Source organism: Colletotrichum fructicola (genome assembly GCF_000319635.2).
Source record: "Colletotrichum fructicola Nara gc5 chromosome Unknown KSG_Nara_v1_contig09, whole genome shotgun sequence".
Taxonomy (NCBI): Eukaryota; Fungi; Ascomycota; class Sordariomycetes; order Glomerellales; family Glomerellaceae; genus Colletotrichum; species Colletotrichum fructicola.
The window spans coordinates 83,396-97,751 of NW_027094059.1; the positions used below are offsets into that span (position 1 = coordinate 83,396).

At 51.4% G+C, this 14,356-nt stretch overlaps 5 protein-coding genes across 5 annotated transcripts; 1 reads left to right on the forward strand and 4 right to left on the reverse strand.

The window, feature by feature from the left end:
- Window positions 1–1,643: 1,643 nt before the first annotated feature.
- On the reverse strand, window positions 1,644–3,210 carry CGGC5_v014292 (Satratoxin biosynthesis SC1 cluster protein 4; the record flags this gene model as incomplete). The annotated part of the gene is made up of 6 exons (XM_032023024.1): window positions 1,644–2,247; window positions 2,307–2,514; window positions 2,581–2,749; window positions 2,796–2,872; window positions 2,939–2,975; window positions 3,040–3,210. 6 exons carry the CDS (start codon window positions 3,208–3,210, stop codon window positions 1,644–1,646), a joined length of 1,266 nt encoding a protein of 421 aa, XP_031880137.1.
- Window positions 3,211–4,004: 794 nt separating this feature from the next.
- CGGC5_v014293 (uncharacterized protein) lies at window positions 4,005–4,790 on the forward strand (the record flags this gene model as incomplete). Its single annotated transcript, XM_032023025.1, has 1 exon — window positions 4,005–4,790. The coding sequence occupies one exon, from the start codon at window positions 4,005–4,007 to the stop codon at window positions 4,788–4,790; it is 786 nt and encodes a 261-aa protein (XP_031880167.1).
- Window positions 4,791–5,185: 395 nt separating this feature from the next.
- On the reverse strand, window positions 5,186–5,756 carry CGGC5_v014294 (uncharacterized protein; the record flags this gene model as incomplete). The annotated part of the gene is made up of 2 exons (XM_032023027.1): window positions 5,186–5,680; window positions 5,739–5,756. 2 exons carry the CDS (start codon window positions 5,754–5,756, stop codon window positions 5,186–5,188), a joined length of 513 nt encoding a protein of 170 aa, XP_031880083.1.
- Window positions 5,757–9,746: 3,990 nt separating this feature from the next.
- On the reverse strand, window positions 9,747–10,698 carry CGGC5_v014295 (Extracellular metalloprotease; the record flags this gene model as incomplete). Its single annotated transcript, XM_032023029.1, has 2 exons — window positions 9,747–9,816; window positions 9,872–10,698. The coding sequence occupies 2 exons, from the start codon at window positions 10,696–10,698 to the stop codon at window positions 9,747–9,749; spliced, it is 897 nt and encodes a 298-aa protein (XP_031880082.1).
- Window positions 10,699–11,838: 1,140 nt separating this feature from the next.
- On the reverse strand, window positions 11,839–13,683 carry CGGC5_v014296 (putative transporter; the record flags this gene model as incomplete). The annotated part of the gene is made up of 6 exons (XM_066153075.1): window positions 11,839–12,100; window positions 12,153–12,334; window positions 12,386–12,617; window positions 12,667–12,938; window positions 12,991–13,076; window positions 13,470–13,683. 6 exons carry the CDS (start codon window positions 13,681–13,683, stop codon window positions 11,839–11,841), a joined length of 1,248 nt encoding a protein of 415 aa, XP_066007471.1.
- Between the last annotated feature and the right edge of the window lie 673 nt (window positions 13,684–14,356).

Sequence of the window (14,356 nt, forward strand, 5' to 3'; positions counted from 1 at the left end):
GCTCCCGGTCAATCATGTCCAGGAGCCGGGCACCCATTCTGCAGCAAACAAGCAACGGATTATCGGCCGTAACAACGGCCGTAAAGCATGTCTGCCGACAGTTCTGGTTCCCGTTGTGCGACATTTAACCGTTTTGAATGGATCATCTGTGTCTTCCATTTTACACCGCTAGAGTGATTCGAACTGGTGTGGTGTTTCACCTGTGACAGAAAATCGAGATGGTGGGTGTGTTGAATGTTACCATGTTTTCGAGCAGAACAAGTCGACACGTTGCCGGTCGATAATCAGCTCAGTATGCAGTTGCTGAGCTATTCAAAAAGCCAACGAACGAAACCAACACATCATTGTTGGAAGCGCGCGCTGCAAGATGCCTGCTCTTATCTCGAGCATATTCCCGTTTTGTAGTTGTTGACAGGGGTTTTGGACCAAAACTGTGTTGGTTAAGACCCCGCCACCCATCTACGGCGGCAGCGCAGTTGCTAAGTTCGTCTCATCTGAGGAGTAGGAATGTGCGCCGCACGCCGCACGCATGCTTTGCCGCTTGGAAAATGGACGCACATAAACCGGCTTTTCTTTTGAGATGGTGCACCTCAGTGACATCGTCATTATCTGCCCTGCAGATGCCTTCTGTTGCATGAAGGATTGCGGCGCAAGATCAGCCACCCCCACTAAGCTGAAGATCCCGACATCTAAAGACCTTGCAGGAATCCTTCCCATAGACTTTGAACAAAGAACTACCGTATTTTTCTCAGTTTGCCCGCTTCAGCCTTTCGAATATCCGTGCGGCTGATATGGCATATGGACCAACACGTACGAATCAAGATGACTTGGGGTCTTTTGGACGGGTACCATCCCAGCACGACTGTGGCAAAAGACTCGGATCTGAAGTTGAGGGGAAGAACAAGATGTATCGTTGTGCCGAAATGAAACCTGGTTCGCCCACGTACAGTTGTGCAGTCTCAGCTCTACGCAGAGTTGAAGACTCAGCAAAACGCTGGGGCAAACCCCTTGTTGACGAAACTGGCGGCGAAGCATAGCTTTGTTCACGAGTTAGCTGCACATGGCAAATGATCTATTTCCAAAGCAAAAACGGAAACAGCTTCAGTTGCGAGGCCAAGCTTGATTTTTTAGAGCCTAGCCTTGACACCTTTTGCCAAGTGAGGGAAGTGCTCCAGTTTCAGGTCGACAGCACTCGCCACTGCTTGCCTGAGGTGCAAGCACTGGCGAAATCTGGGCTCTGGTAGCCCAGTTGGCAAACAATCCCTCGGAAAGCCGATTTTCCCAATGTAGAAAAGGCTCCGCTGAGCAATCTCTTGGTCAAGCAAACATTGCGTATATGGTCGATCCGGGTTGTGGCGTCGCTTTCTCACACCACGGATGCCCTTCGTCTGCAAGTCATGACCAATGATTGGACTGTCGGCTGACTGAAGTTGGCTGGTTATCTGCCTAAAGTAACAGCGCGATAGTCTCGAAGGTCACCCGTGCGAATCCCACTGATCGCCGGGCCAAACATGTTTAGCTTACCATGCACCCGGAACCACCTCTCATGTGTCGGGTGGAGGGACCGTATAATCATCGGCAAAGGCCCGGAAGGCCGTTCGCAATAGATCAAAATTGGCCAAAAACGACAATCATTAGATGATCTATCTAGCCAGTCCTGTAACTCCGGATGTCTTTTCACGATCCGTTATCCTCTCTAGTGGAATGTCGCCCGCCACCCATTCCCTGACGTCTTGTGACGCTACCTTCCCACTCCTTTCCACGTGAACTTCTCTTTTCACATGTATTCCATCCTCCGCACCAAGATCTCTGCGAGACCCAGAGCTTTCGTTATTCACGTACAACTCGTCGGTGGATCCCTGCAGACTATTCCCGTCCCCAAGGCGTTCAAAGGAACCATCGAGGTCATCATCGTTGGAGCCTTTGCGGTGTCCCACCCCACGATTGGAAATCTTTCCAATCGTCACGAGGGTGTTGAAGTTTTTCGAGTTGCCGGACTTGGCCGCTCCGCTAGGCCTCGAGTTGTATCGGTCTCCGGAGCTCACGACGCTGACAACGCCACCGAGAAAGCGACGGAAGAGAGGGGCGCATGGCGGGAGGCATGCGCCAATGATAGCAAGGCATGTTTCGATTGCAGATGCCGCATGAGGAATGATTACGGTCTGACTGATGTTGTTTCCAGTTGCTCCTTCTCCAGGTCGATAGATGATAAAGAGGACCAGTCGGGCAATCGAGGCGAGGACGACGCTGTGGGTAATCGCGTCAGCTTGCATCCACCACAAATGACGCATAACCTTGGATCATACCTGCCACCAAGTAGAAAGACGCCTGTGATGGCGAGCTTCTTCTCGCGCCCCATTTGTAGTCTCCAGACTTCGTGAATCGGAACAGCTACCGTAAGAATGTCGAAGATGATGTTTGGTACAGTGATGCCAATGTAGAATTTGCTCGAGTCGATGCATGTGCCAGGGATCGTTTGGTCCCAGAATCTCGCGATGGGTGTACAGGAAAAGACTGGAGCAAGACTAGATCAGTAAACCGTTGACCACTTCATTCTTAGCCGGTTTCCGGAGTACTCACTACTGACGCCGACCACAGCAATTCCCCACCCAATGAGTCCGAAAGCGATTGCCCACACGCAGTACCGCAAGATCTTTGAAGCCGAGAAGATACGGTAGAACATGGTAAGCACAGCCAGTTTCGATAGGGGGCATGCAATTCCGTATGCTATCTCAATGGAGAGAATACACTGTGAGGTCAGACGATTGAGTTGCACCAGCAGACGTATGAAATACCTTGAGAAAGGTAGAGACTCCGCCGGGGAATTCTGTCAAGATCTGGGTCATTTCTGTTCCAAGCCCATAATTCATCGCTAGGTCCGAAAATCAGCATTCTCTTCTGAAGTTCATGTGTTAATCGCAAAGTCAAAATCACGTACCAATGCCTTCGCTGATAAGCATGATGTGGTTCGCGATCTTCGCAATCAAAAGAGTCAGTTTAAGGTCGCGACAAACTAGTGCAGAGGAGATCTGAGCATACCAACGCCGCAATGGCAATATGTTCGTCAAACGTCCATGGTGATTTGGTAACGACTCGGGCAGAATAAATCCGCAACCCGACCAGAAGGGTTGCAATTACGCTGAAGACCGCATGCGGAACAATCAGAATAGAAGCAACACTGTTTTCCGAAGAGTACGTCACGTCGTCCATGGTGAAATCCGACTGCCTGAAGACATTAGACGGTTTAAGGAAAAATAAGGAGTGAACAAAATGCTCCGAAGCTAGATTCCCTAGAGAGATGCAGCTAGCCCTTTCATATAACTCAAGCGAAAACATGGGTTCTAACCCGGCAGTCGAAGGTGGAATCTTCTGCAACAGTTCTTCATACGGACAGACATGGAACCGTAGTTGGACGCCGTACCTTGCATGAGTCGTCACACTCGCTGGAAACGTGATCCCTCCATTGCCATAGTAAGTTGTGCATCCCACGAACATTGACAGCAGTAGTAAAGTGAATATCTGCTCATGTCGACCGCAGGGCTCCACGATTGACCCTCATGAACACCCACAGAGACTCCACCCAATCAATCCGTACGGCCACTAAACTTCACCCGCTAAGATCCTTCCGACAACGTAGGGAGCCCATGACTCGCTCAGCTACAAAACTGTTGGTTGGAGTTCTGTTCGCTCGAATACAAGACGTCCAATTCGAATCCGCCTCCACCTTCCGAAGAACCGGATGCCGGGGAGCCCAGCAAGAAGATCGGAATGTAGAGTAACATTGAGCTTCATAATAGTTCCCACAACAGGCCACTTGTTGCATCCTCGACCGTCACGAAGCCCCGCAAACGCGAGAGACTCGCACTCGATAAAGGATCGTCTGCCCTCAATACAAAGTCCCGGCGCCCTCACTCACGAGGTCGCTAGGGTCTGCTCACAACAACCGAGATTTACAGTTTTCCAACCCAACCTTTCGCATAGCAACGCCAAAAAAACCGTCAATCATGCCCGCGGTTAAAGCTCCCAGGTCACTGGGCGTCGTCTTCGTTCACGGTGGCTTCCACAAGTCTTCATGTTTTGACTTGGCAAAGGCACAGCTCGAGGCCGCTGGTTTCTCTCCCATCATCGGAGTTGACCTCCCTAGTGTTGGCAAGGACCCCAAGGTCACACTGGACGACGATGCGCGCAAGATCCAGACCGATCTCGACTCTTATCTTGACGAGGGCAAAGAGTTTCTCGCCCTTGCACACTCTTATGGCGGAACGCCATTGACCATCGCGTCAAAGGGCTACTCGGTAGCCGAGAGAGCCGCACAATCGAAGAAGGGTGGCATCCGCGCAGTCGTCTACGTGACCGCCAACATGCCTCCTAAGAAGGGAGCCAGCGCCCTCAGCGTTTTGCCTCCCGGACTGGACATTGTCGATGTCGCTGACGGCCTCGTCACGGCAAACTCCAAGGCTAAGAGTGCTTTCTACGGACCTGATATGCCCGACGAGCTTGCGGACAAGTGCATGGCGGCTTTGTTGCCCCAGTCTCAGGAGGCACTATTCGGCGGCGCTTCTGTTGGCCTGGACGAGCTGACAGTTCCCGCTTACTACATCTTTTGCGAAAAGGACCAGACAATTTCTCCGACGACACAAGAGCAGATCATTGCCACCATACCGACGCTCAAGAGGGTGCTTCGCAATCCCGGTGGCCACTCTGCCTTCATCACCGAGGTCGACAAATTCGTGGAGCAGGTCACTGAAATTGCGGATGAGGTTGAGAGAGATGGGGAAGTCAAAGCGTAATGTGGAAACCAAAGCTTAGATTACATGGCTCCGTAAAGCCGTTTCGGCTATCGTCGCCAGACGCAGATTGCGAATGAGTCGTAGTCGGGCGATCAAATGCCACAGAACAATGTCGAAACTGCTACGTAGATGACTCGGTCAAATGAATCAATTCAGTAAGGTACCAATATACCGAATCACTCAGGTGGAAGTTGTAGAAATGCCTCATGGCTTCGACTCTCATCATCGCCAATTCCTCTTTCTCCGTCAAACGTGCTACCTAAGCCCGTCGGTAGCTCTGGGTTTGGAGCCATTGATACTTTTGCCGTGCCGGGGCAAATTTCCCTTGTTGCGCACGAATCGGAAACGACTCCGAAGTGGTCTAACTCGGTATGCTCAATAATACGGCAAATTGTTTAGTTATCGTCCCGAGCTTTGTCAATTGCCGTGTTCGAGATTCTCTTTTCTGCAGCACTTATGTTGATGTTGTGCCTTTCCCCATCCACCTCAAGGCCCAACATTCGATCCGTCAAGTCGCCTAACGCCACCTTGGCTGTCGGGTCTCTCAGTGAGCTCGGACGCCTTCTTGTCGCAGTATGAGTTTTGTTCACTCTCCCGCTACCCTTGTTCTGTTTATTCATGAATGATTCGAAGCTCCGGGAGCCATATCTCGGTGAATACTCCAGCAAGGAATCAGCCGACCGATATGCAGGGCTTCGAAGAAATAGAGGACGCTTGCACTTGGATGCCGGGACGTTTGATATGCTTCTGTTGGGTGCCGCCCGTTGAGGCAGTTGAATCAAGTCGACGGACGTGGTGTTGCCAGATTGTCGCTGTCGGTCAGCGGTCGAACAAGCGACCGCGGTAGGGTGATCTTCGATGTCAGGTACCGCTTTCTCGCTTTGATTTCGCTGTCACCTAGCACGTTAACCATCGACAGCTAATACATGGCATCGTGCCGGGCCTCACCGCTAGCAAGTCGCCCATCATCAAGGTCCCTAGAGATCCTGCACAAAGCAGGCTATCGCACAAATCTCAAACGATGTTATGCTCACCGAGAAGGGAAGTGGGGAGTTTCAAAGCACAGAAGCAAGCAAATATTAAAGGGACGCGGTCTATCTTACGCCTCAAATGCAGTCAAGAGTCACGCGGCACTTATGCGCTGACAATCTGCAGAAGAAGAGATCTGCAAGTGGATGGGACTGCCAAAGGCGGCACATCGCATTCCCGCGTTCTTTGCTTTTACGCAATCCTGGCCGGCATGGCCGCTTGAGAGACCGACGCATGCAGCTAATGTTATTGACTTCACATCACACTCTCCTTGGCGCTGGCAATTGGGCCACTCAGAGGCGGCCAGACGAGACTCAAGTGTGGGGACGATTTGGGGGTTGAAGAGGCACAGCATCCAGGATGCGACTGTCGCTAAATTTGTTGCCTTCTGAGGAGGCAGATAGGCTATCGTTGGGACTGGGATGATTGGCATATCGAGTGAAGAATAGCGAGGCATGCTGAGCATCCTTCGATCTCAGATGGCCCAAAAAGGTCAAGATAGCGGCTGATGGAGTGACATGTCGCCAAAGAAGTTCTCGGTTTTTTCGATGACACGTTTTTCCCGCCATGAAATTCGCGGAGGTGTGGTGGCTGCATGATGGGGGTTGATGCGCGGCTGGGCGCTTACGGGTGCCAACCAACAGCATTGGTTTTCCAGGTGAGCCTCGGCAACGCCTACCTCCATAAGGACGGCGATTCTCGTGGTTCTGTACAGGTGGTTACGGCAGCACACCTCGTCAACTATTGCGGAACTCTAACGAAACGGGGACTAAGATAGACAAGGTTTTTACGTACAAACTGGGGAATGTCAGTTGCTTTATATAAGTGGCTTCTCCTCAAGATAATAAGATTAGCTTCATCATATTACATCGAAAACCGAGTTATACAGCCGTCTTAACTGTGATTTGGGACGGCCATGCAGATATCTTGCTTCAAACAGAAGGAACTGGAGCTGCAGTGGAGTTTGTTGTGTTGCATAACTTGTAGGATCCTGATGCTCCCATATCGAGCTTCTATTTCCATGCCCCAAACGCTGATGATGTCTTTGACTATGACTGTGGGTGTCTGCCTACCACGCCGCAAACGCTGTGTAAAATTAACGCCATAAACTCCTGCTAACCATTGATAAAGATAAGTGCGAATTCATGCATTGCGTTCTCTCCAAACTTCTTAAAAAGCCTGTTGTTCAGAGTACCCCTGTCCCTTCGCAAAGCGCGCAGCTTCCCCCCTTCAATGATATCTACTAGCAGTGCCATGTGTTTACCTTACGCCACATACCTTCTAGCCTGTTTACGCGGGGTTGAACCTCGCGATCGCGCCGTATCCCAAGTCGGCCCGGCATTGGGGACACAGCGTGTTTCCTGGCTGGCTGGAGAGCCGAAGATAGCAAGACTGGCACATGGTGTGACCTGGGAATGGTGGCTGGAGTCAGTGATTTTATCGAACTCGACATAAACATCTACGACTTACCGCACTTGAAGATCAAGATAGGGTTGGTATCCTCGCAGATAGGACATTCGGCGTCTTCGGGAGGATAGCAGAGTACCATGCTCTGGTCACGATCACAGCATCGTCCAGACTTGCGAGCGCAGTCGCCACAAGCCATCTAACAAGACAAGATTAGGTTCTTTCCAAAGTCATGATTTGGAGTGAATGCGGCTGTGTATGACTTACATGGCGGCACCCGGCGAAATAGAACTTCCTCGGAACGTCAACGGCGCAGACACAATTCCGAAAGGCCTCGTTGCTGCCGGCATTAGGTCGTTGCATGTCGATTGTAAGCCACGAGCGCAAGTCCTCGTGCAGGGTAATGCCTCGACGGATCCAATGGGTTGGCATTATCTGATCGAGGACCGAGAGCGACTGCGTGATGCTCAATATTGTGGAAAACCGGACGTCCTCATTGTTTTGGCTGGCGATGGGATGGATCTGTGCCAATGCCATGATGTTAGGTCTGTCATTGCGGGTGGCAACGTTCCCGACCTCTGCTGCGTAGCCAGGCGTTCGAAGACTGAGGGGATGTTGACGCTGACGATCAGACCGGGGTGCTGGCAAAGGCGAAGAATCGAAAGACTCTGGAGCTGGGCTCGAGATGTGGGCAAGCATTGGCGCAGATGATGACGCTTGCAAGGTCGGCTGAGTTGGTGCGGTTGATCGAGGTTGGGGAGTTGCTGGAAGCATCTGGGCCCGAGATTCTGCCATGCTATCGATAGCAGACCGTGAACCGATGAATTCTACCTCGTCTTCTTCCTTTCCCCGTGAATAATTTCTCTCAAGGGCAGAGTGTCGGCCGAGGAGAGAAATTGGAGCGGGGGAGGAAATGCGAGACCGCGGTGGAGCATTTGTGCCACGACTCCGAAAGACAGATTCCAAGTGGAGGAAATCTTCCCGTGATATGGTCCTCCCCAAAACTGTAAAGCGAGGGTCGGGAACACGTTGAGGTTGGATCAGGGAACCTCGATCACCCTCTCTGCAGATCAGACGACGACGTCGCTTGGAGGATGGAGTGTCAATGGCGGACTCTTCATCGCCATCCTGGAGATCAAGTCCTCTCTTGGGCTGCCTGTGACTGGACATAAAGTCGCTCGTTGGTCGTGGCTGGGAAGGTGCCGGATTTCGGTCGATGCTGCTACCAATAAGCTGGTCCAGTCGGGTCGTAGGTTGTAGTGCATCAAGCTGAGACAGCCTAGGCAGAATTGTTGCATCGATCCTCGTGGGTATCATGGATGCGGCGGACAGAGTCCAGTCCCTGGGCTGGGGTGGCGAGCGATCCATCTCGTTGGTCGTGGTGCGTATTTGGGCAGTGTTGGAGTCGAAGCTGCACGTCTCTGCAATAAGTGAGGGAGAGGAGAGATGGCAGTCCTGCACCGAGAGTCTTGATACTGGCTGTTGTGAAAAGGCGGTTGTTGGTGTTGTTGGTGTTGGGGGGAGAAGTCAGCCCGGAGGTGTGTCGTCGTTGAAGTAGGTAGAAAATGGTCGTAGGCAGTCACAAGGCGGGTGCCTGCTTGACTTATGGTGTCGGTGTTCGGTAGGTGCGGCCGTTTCTTCTGTCCGTCGACGGTTGGCAAGAGCTACCTTCCTTCGAGAGTCGATTGGTTGTGATGAAGAATAACGGCGACGAGAGGTGCCAACCTTGTGTTGTCGACGAAATGCAGCGGTCAGTTACTACTGCTGGGGAAAGTGTCAAGTTGGTAGTCTTCAGTCCTTTTCACGGTGCTGGAAGTAGTTCATCGAACCGTGGACAATACCCGTCGTGTGCGCTCAGAGGCTCTTCTGGCCGTAGGTTACCTGGAATCGTGTTGCCCCAAGCTGCAGTGATCTATCAGTAAAGGCGACTCCGATGGCCGAACGCAGATTCAAATAGGCAACAACTGCGATGGGCGGTGGTGTCGGCGGTGACTTAACTGATTCAGGGCTACCTGAGCCCGAAACGCCCCAGTTGGTAATGAAGAAGAAGGCAACACATCAGTTCTATGAGACAGACCTCTCGTCAACGTCATACCAGACATTTGTCTTGGATCTACCCAAGATCCAAACAAAAGCCAAAAGATGGGTGATTCTCTATGTCTTGACATTCATCTATCCAACTTGAAATCTCCGGAACTAGAGTTAAAGCCAGAGTCTTGCACTGTCTTTCATACCACGTGTGCCCACTATGCGATGGGGAGGAACCCGAATAATTTTAGCAGCTTAAAGTGTCGGCCGATTGGTATGACTGCCGTGCGGTGCCTGTTTTGGGATGACATAGCAATTGAACCATGTGATCTCGGTCTTTTTGACACGGTCTTGCGTTTCTTTCCATTTTCCAGATAAAGTATCACCAGAAACTTTAGTGTTTGTATTGTTTTAATCTCGCTTCTACGGTCTTCCTGCCTCCGGCCAAAGATCTAGAGACACACACACCTTCCATCGGTGGCTTTGGTGTGCTTACTTCCTACGGAAGTTGAAGAAGGTTGAAAACATGCGGTCCTTCTGTCCCGAGGTAAATTCGTTCGTGCTGGTAGAACAAGTCAGTCACAATTCAAGGCAATATCAAGAGAGGAGCATTTTACCAAGCATCATCAGTGTAGCCCATGTAGTTGTGAATGGGGTCCAAACCGGGTTGGTTTGGGCAAGAGTCGGAACCCTCGGGACAGCCAAAGATCTGGGTGAGCTGCGCTGGCGTGTCTGAAACAAAGTCGCCAGGCTCTGAGCAGCCACCGGCAAAGGTGTGGTTCAGACCAAACCAATGGCCACTCTCGTGAACCGCAAGATGGCCAAGGTTCCACGACTCGAAAGCCCCCTGCTCAGCGGTGAAGCCTGGCATAGTCATTGCGCTCAGCTGGCACGAATCCTTCCAAAAGGTCAACTCATCGGTTTCGGCGAGAGGCGTAGGCCACTGGCAGTAGCCTGTAGCACCCGGCGAGTAGCTGCTGAAGAAGTACAGGTTCAAAGCATCATATCCGCCCTTGCGAGTCGCCTTCAGATACGTATTGTACTCTTCCTCGTGGTAAACCCAGCCCTTGTCAGGGCCCTCGTTGATGAGGAAAGCGGAACCGGTCAGGTTGTCGACCGTACGCTCAGTCGAGTTGAGCACAAGGTTGATGTCGTACCTAGCGAAGGCCTCGTGGAGAACCTTCCATTGCGCATCGACGATCTCGTCCGTGATCAGGTCCGCTTCTTCCTCGGTGCTGGCGAGATGGAAATTAACGTCGACAGTGAAGTTGCTCGGGAAGTTCTGACGGCGAACTGTCTTTTCCGTGTATTGGATGGCCGGGTCTTGAATAGCGCCCTCGTCGGAGACGAGGCACCCTCGGCGAGCTACGGGCTGCGCCAAAGAGCTGACTGCGGCGGCACTGGTGAGGCCAAAAGAGGCCAGTCCTATGATAAGACCCTTCATGATCGCAGCAAGATTGTCAGCTTTGGAGTTGCTGATGACGATGAACAGTCTCGATTGCTTGTTATCAACAACGCGGGCTCACCGGCTTTTTATCAACAACAAATTTCCCCATGTTTTCCTTGGCTTGATGCAATCTACGGATGCTGAAGGTCGGATCCACTTTATTCGTATTGATGGCCGTTTCCCACTTATCCTGCTTGGCGATTGGCCCATTTCAGCGGTTCACCAACTATTTTCAGTTGCTGTGCCCGGGATCCCTGTCTACGCGGTCGGTAGCGGGAGCTGGAAGGCCAAGCGCCCGGCATCAGAGCCGTTGATCACCTTCCATTGCGGAGTTAAGAGAACTACCTTCCCTAATAAGCATAAGCTATCCCGGAAGCGACGTAGAAAGTCTCGGTTTCGCGACGATATGGTATTCCCTCAGTCCGGAAGTCAAAGCCATTGTCGCACGAGACTGACGCAACAATCTGCTCTTTCGACCGATGACTGAACCTCAGGTACCGTCTAGCAGGGATTCTATCGAAATTGTCGCCGATTGAAATGAGCTAAGGACAAGCTTAATCGACGTCACCCCACAAAAGATTAGGCTCCGGAGTCTCGTCCGGCGCGGAGGTGTGGATCACTGCCGTAGCCGGTCGATATCAGACTCGGCGACGGTGGGCGGGGACGTAGCGAAGATCAATATGCTGGACTCGCCTCCATTTGAACACACACAGGCAGACTCATTCGGTCGATGTAGGTTTTAGGTCATTTTGCCTTATCAGCCATCCAATAAAGTTCCACAAAAGTCTTGGCAAGCTGCCTAGGATCATTAATATGGCACCGGCTTGCAAGCGCTGCTAATAAAATAGCTAATCATGTTGATGAACTAAGGCAGACAAGATACATACAGTACACAAGTTCACTTCCAGTCCAAAATGCAGGGTGTGTCCGACATCTAACGATCAATCTATTCCGTACTCCTTTTCTAGGCTTGAAGTGTTCTAAAAAATAAACTGCCTCTTGCTTTCAAGACCAGAATTCAAAGTACATCCAACTCTTCCAACAACGATTCCTATAAGCCTCCCAAGTCCTAGGTTCTTTTGACTACCTGGCTGCATCTCCTTCATTATCCAACACAGCAGCCCTACTTTCATCACCTCACAACGGGTAAATAAACTTTTGATTCTGGCGATCCGTCAGATCGAGATCTTCCTTGTACACATGGACAACCCTGTCCCCAGTGTCCAGGACATCGTTGTCGTCCGAACTTCCATCAGCATCCAGGTTAGCCTGCCTGCGTCGATTCTCGCGGACGAGATACCAGCGGATCACAAGGCACATGGCAGGTGATATGAACCAAAATGCAGTCATGAAAGCCCATGGTAGAGTGTATCTTGGTTTGTACTTGGGTTGCCAAAACCTGAAAAACATCGTTAGCGGCTTTTCTGCTGGAGAGCTTAGCGGCGACTTACTCGGGCGAAATCATATTTGCAGCCGATGCAGCAACCACACAGGTTGACATAACGGTAAGCTTCTTCGTATACCCGGTCGTGGCGGTACCAGCCCAAGAAAGACCGAGCAGATAGGACGGCTTGAATGTTGAAATCTGAGTGCCAACAACGAGCGCGATCTTGTTGGACCAAGGGGCAGCAAGCTGTGAAGGAGTCAGAAGACGGAAAGCTAAGTCATGGTATCAAAGCCTCACCTCAATTATACCCCCAACGAAGCATGGGATGTACGATATCGCGCAGGTATAGCCAGTGCCAAGTCGAGTCCCATAAAGCATAGCGGCAGATACAAGAACAAGAAATGAACCAATCAACGGCTTGGCAATATTGAAAAGCGCGCTCTCTGCTGGCGTGAAGCCAAAACCAACGATAATAAGAGGAAGCTGCTGCGAGGTGTTGTTCGGAAGTTCGTTGAAGAACATATGGAATCTGCATTGCCATCAGTGAGTTGAAAGACAATGGACAGATGACAACCCACATGAAAAGCCAACTTTTGGGGTCTGTGAACGCTTCTCGAACTTGCGACCACTTCCATGTCGAATTCTTGATGCCCGATTGTGTGTCGCGGATCGCCTTGATTGTGTGTACCTTCTCTGCGGTCGAGAGCCATTTCGCCTCCACGGGTGAGTTTGGCAGGAAGAAAGCCAGCGGGACTGCCATGATAAAGGTCAGGATCACACATATAATGTGCAACCACTTCCACGACGACAGCCCGCCAATCAGTGTATGAGCATCATCGAGGAGGATCAACTTGTAAGCAACCATGGTGAGAAGCACGTTTGCGAAGCTGCCCGAAGCCCACCAAAGAAGCTGAACCCAAGGACTTTTCTTTGGAGAAAAGAATGCTTGATGAAGGATGGTGGTGCTCGGTACAATCTGAGACTCGGTCTGTTTTGATCAGTTAGTCGGACTGTGCTCATACACATATTCCAAAGCAAGGGAGACTCGCCATGCCCAACAGAAATCGCAAGGCTATCATCTGGCCTCCTGTCTTGACAAGTACATGCATTGCGAGCAATAGAGCCCACAGCAATAGCGATCCAACGATGAACTGTTTCTGGCCAGTTCTCTGAGACAACCATGCTCCTGGCCAAAGAGCAATAAGGTAGCCAGTATAAAACACCACAAAAAGGTCATTGTACTGTTTCTTCGTCATGTCGACATCCTTAAAGATCCCCATAGTGCTAGCTTGCGACAGTGTGGACTTGTCCAGGTGGATCAGGAAGGCGATCCACCAGGTTTGACCAAGCAGAAACCAGACGTTCTTGCGCACAAGCTTACCTTCCATCTCCGCAGTGAAAGAGCCGGCTTTCTCCTTATTGAGGTTGTAGAAGAGTGTGGTATCGTCGACTTCATCCTTACTGACGGCATGCTCATGTCTGCCCTGTCCGCTGCCATTGTCGGATGGCTTCACGTCGAGAGGAGTGCCGTCGTTGGAAGTGCGGACGGTCTTCTCGTTGGGGTTGTCTTCCTCAAGACCTCTGTCTCTAGTCATGACGGCGGTGGTATGAGCGGAAGTAACAAAGTGGGGTTGAGAAGCCGACGGAGGTTTGCTGCTGACTTTCTTGCCTCTCAAGCACTGCTAAGGACGAGTGAAGACGCCACAGAGCGGGTGAAGAATGCGGCTTATAACGCAACATGATTCCTGTTGACTTCTGTTGGAAGCTCGTCTCACCCCTGACCTGTTTGCCTCCGGGACCCTCATCCTTCAGATGCGTCTCCGCTTCGCGCTCCTTATGCCCTTCTCGTCAACTTAATATCCGCAAGGGTGCTTGCTGCGTCAAGACGTCGAACCAGAGCCAACAGTTGCATCTCGGATAAAGCGGCACATACTTTGCCAGGGGCAGTGTCTTATTTCGACGTCTCTCTCTGTGGCCAAGAACGAACGCCAAGAAATCCATCGCAGCTGTCCTTGGCAGTTCAGGACATCAAGGTTGCTCGTGTGTCATGCAGGACGCGCGGATCACACTAAATTTCCTACTCAGGCAACAAATCCCAACGAGCTGAAGACGAAGTTGGGAAGCTCTTCCGTCCAATTAACGGAGATTCAGACGTTCTTGGCCAGCGGCCCGAAGCGGCGCGGCATACTTGGCTTTTGACGAGCTCAGATGAGATACATCACAACAGCAAACGACTCATGGTTCCTGCGAGAATTACAGGTCACTGAG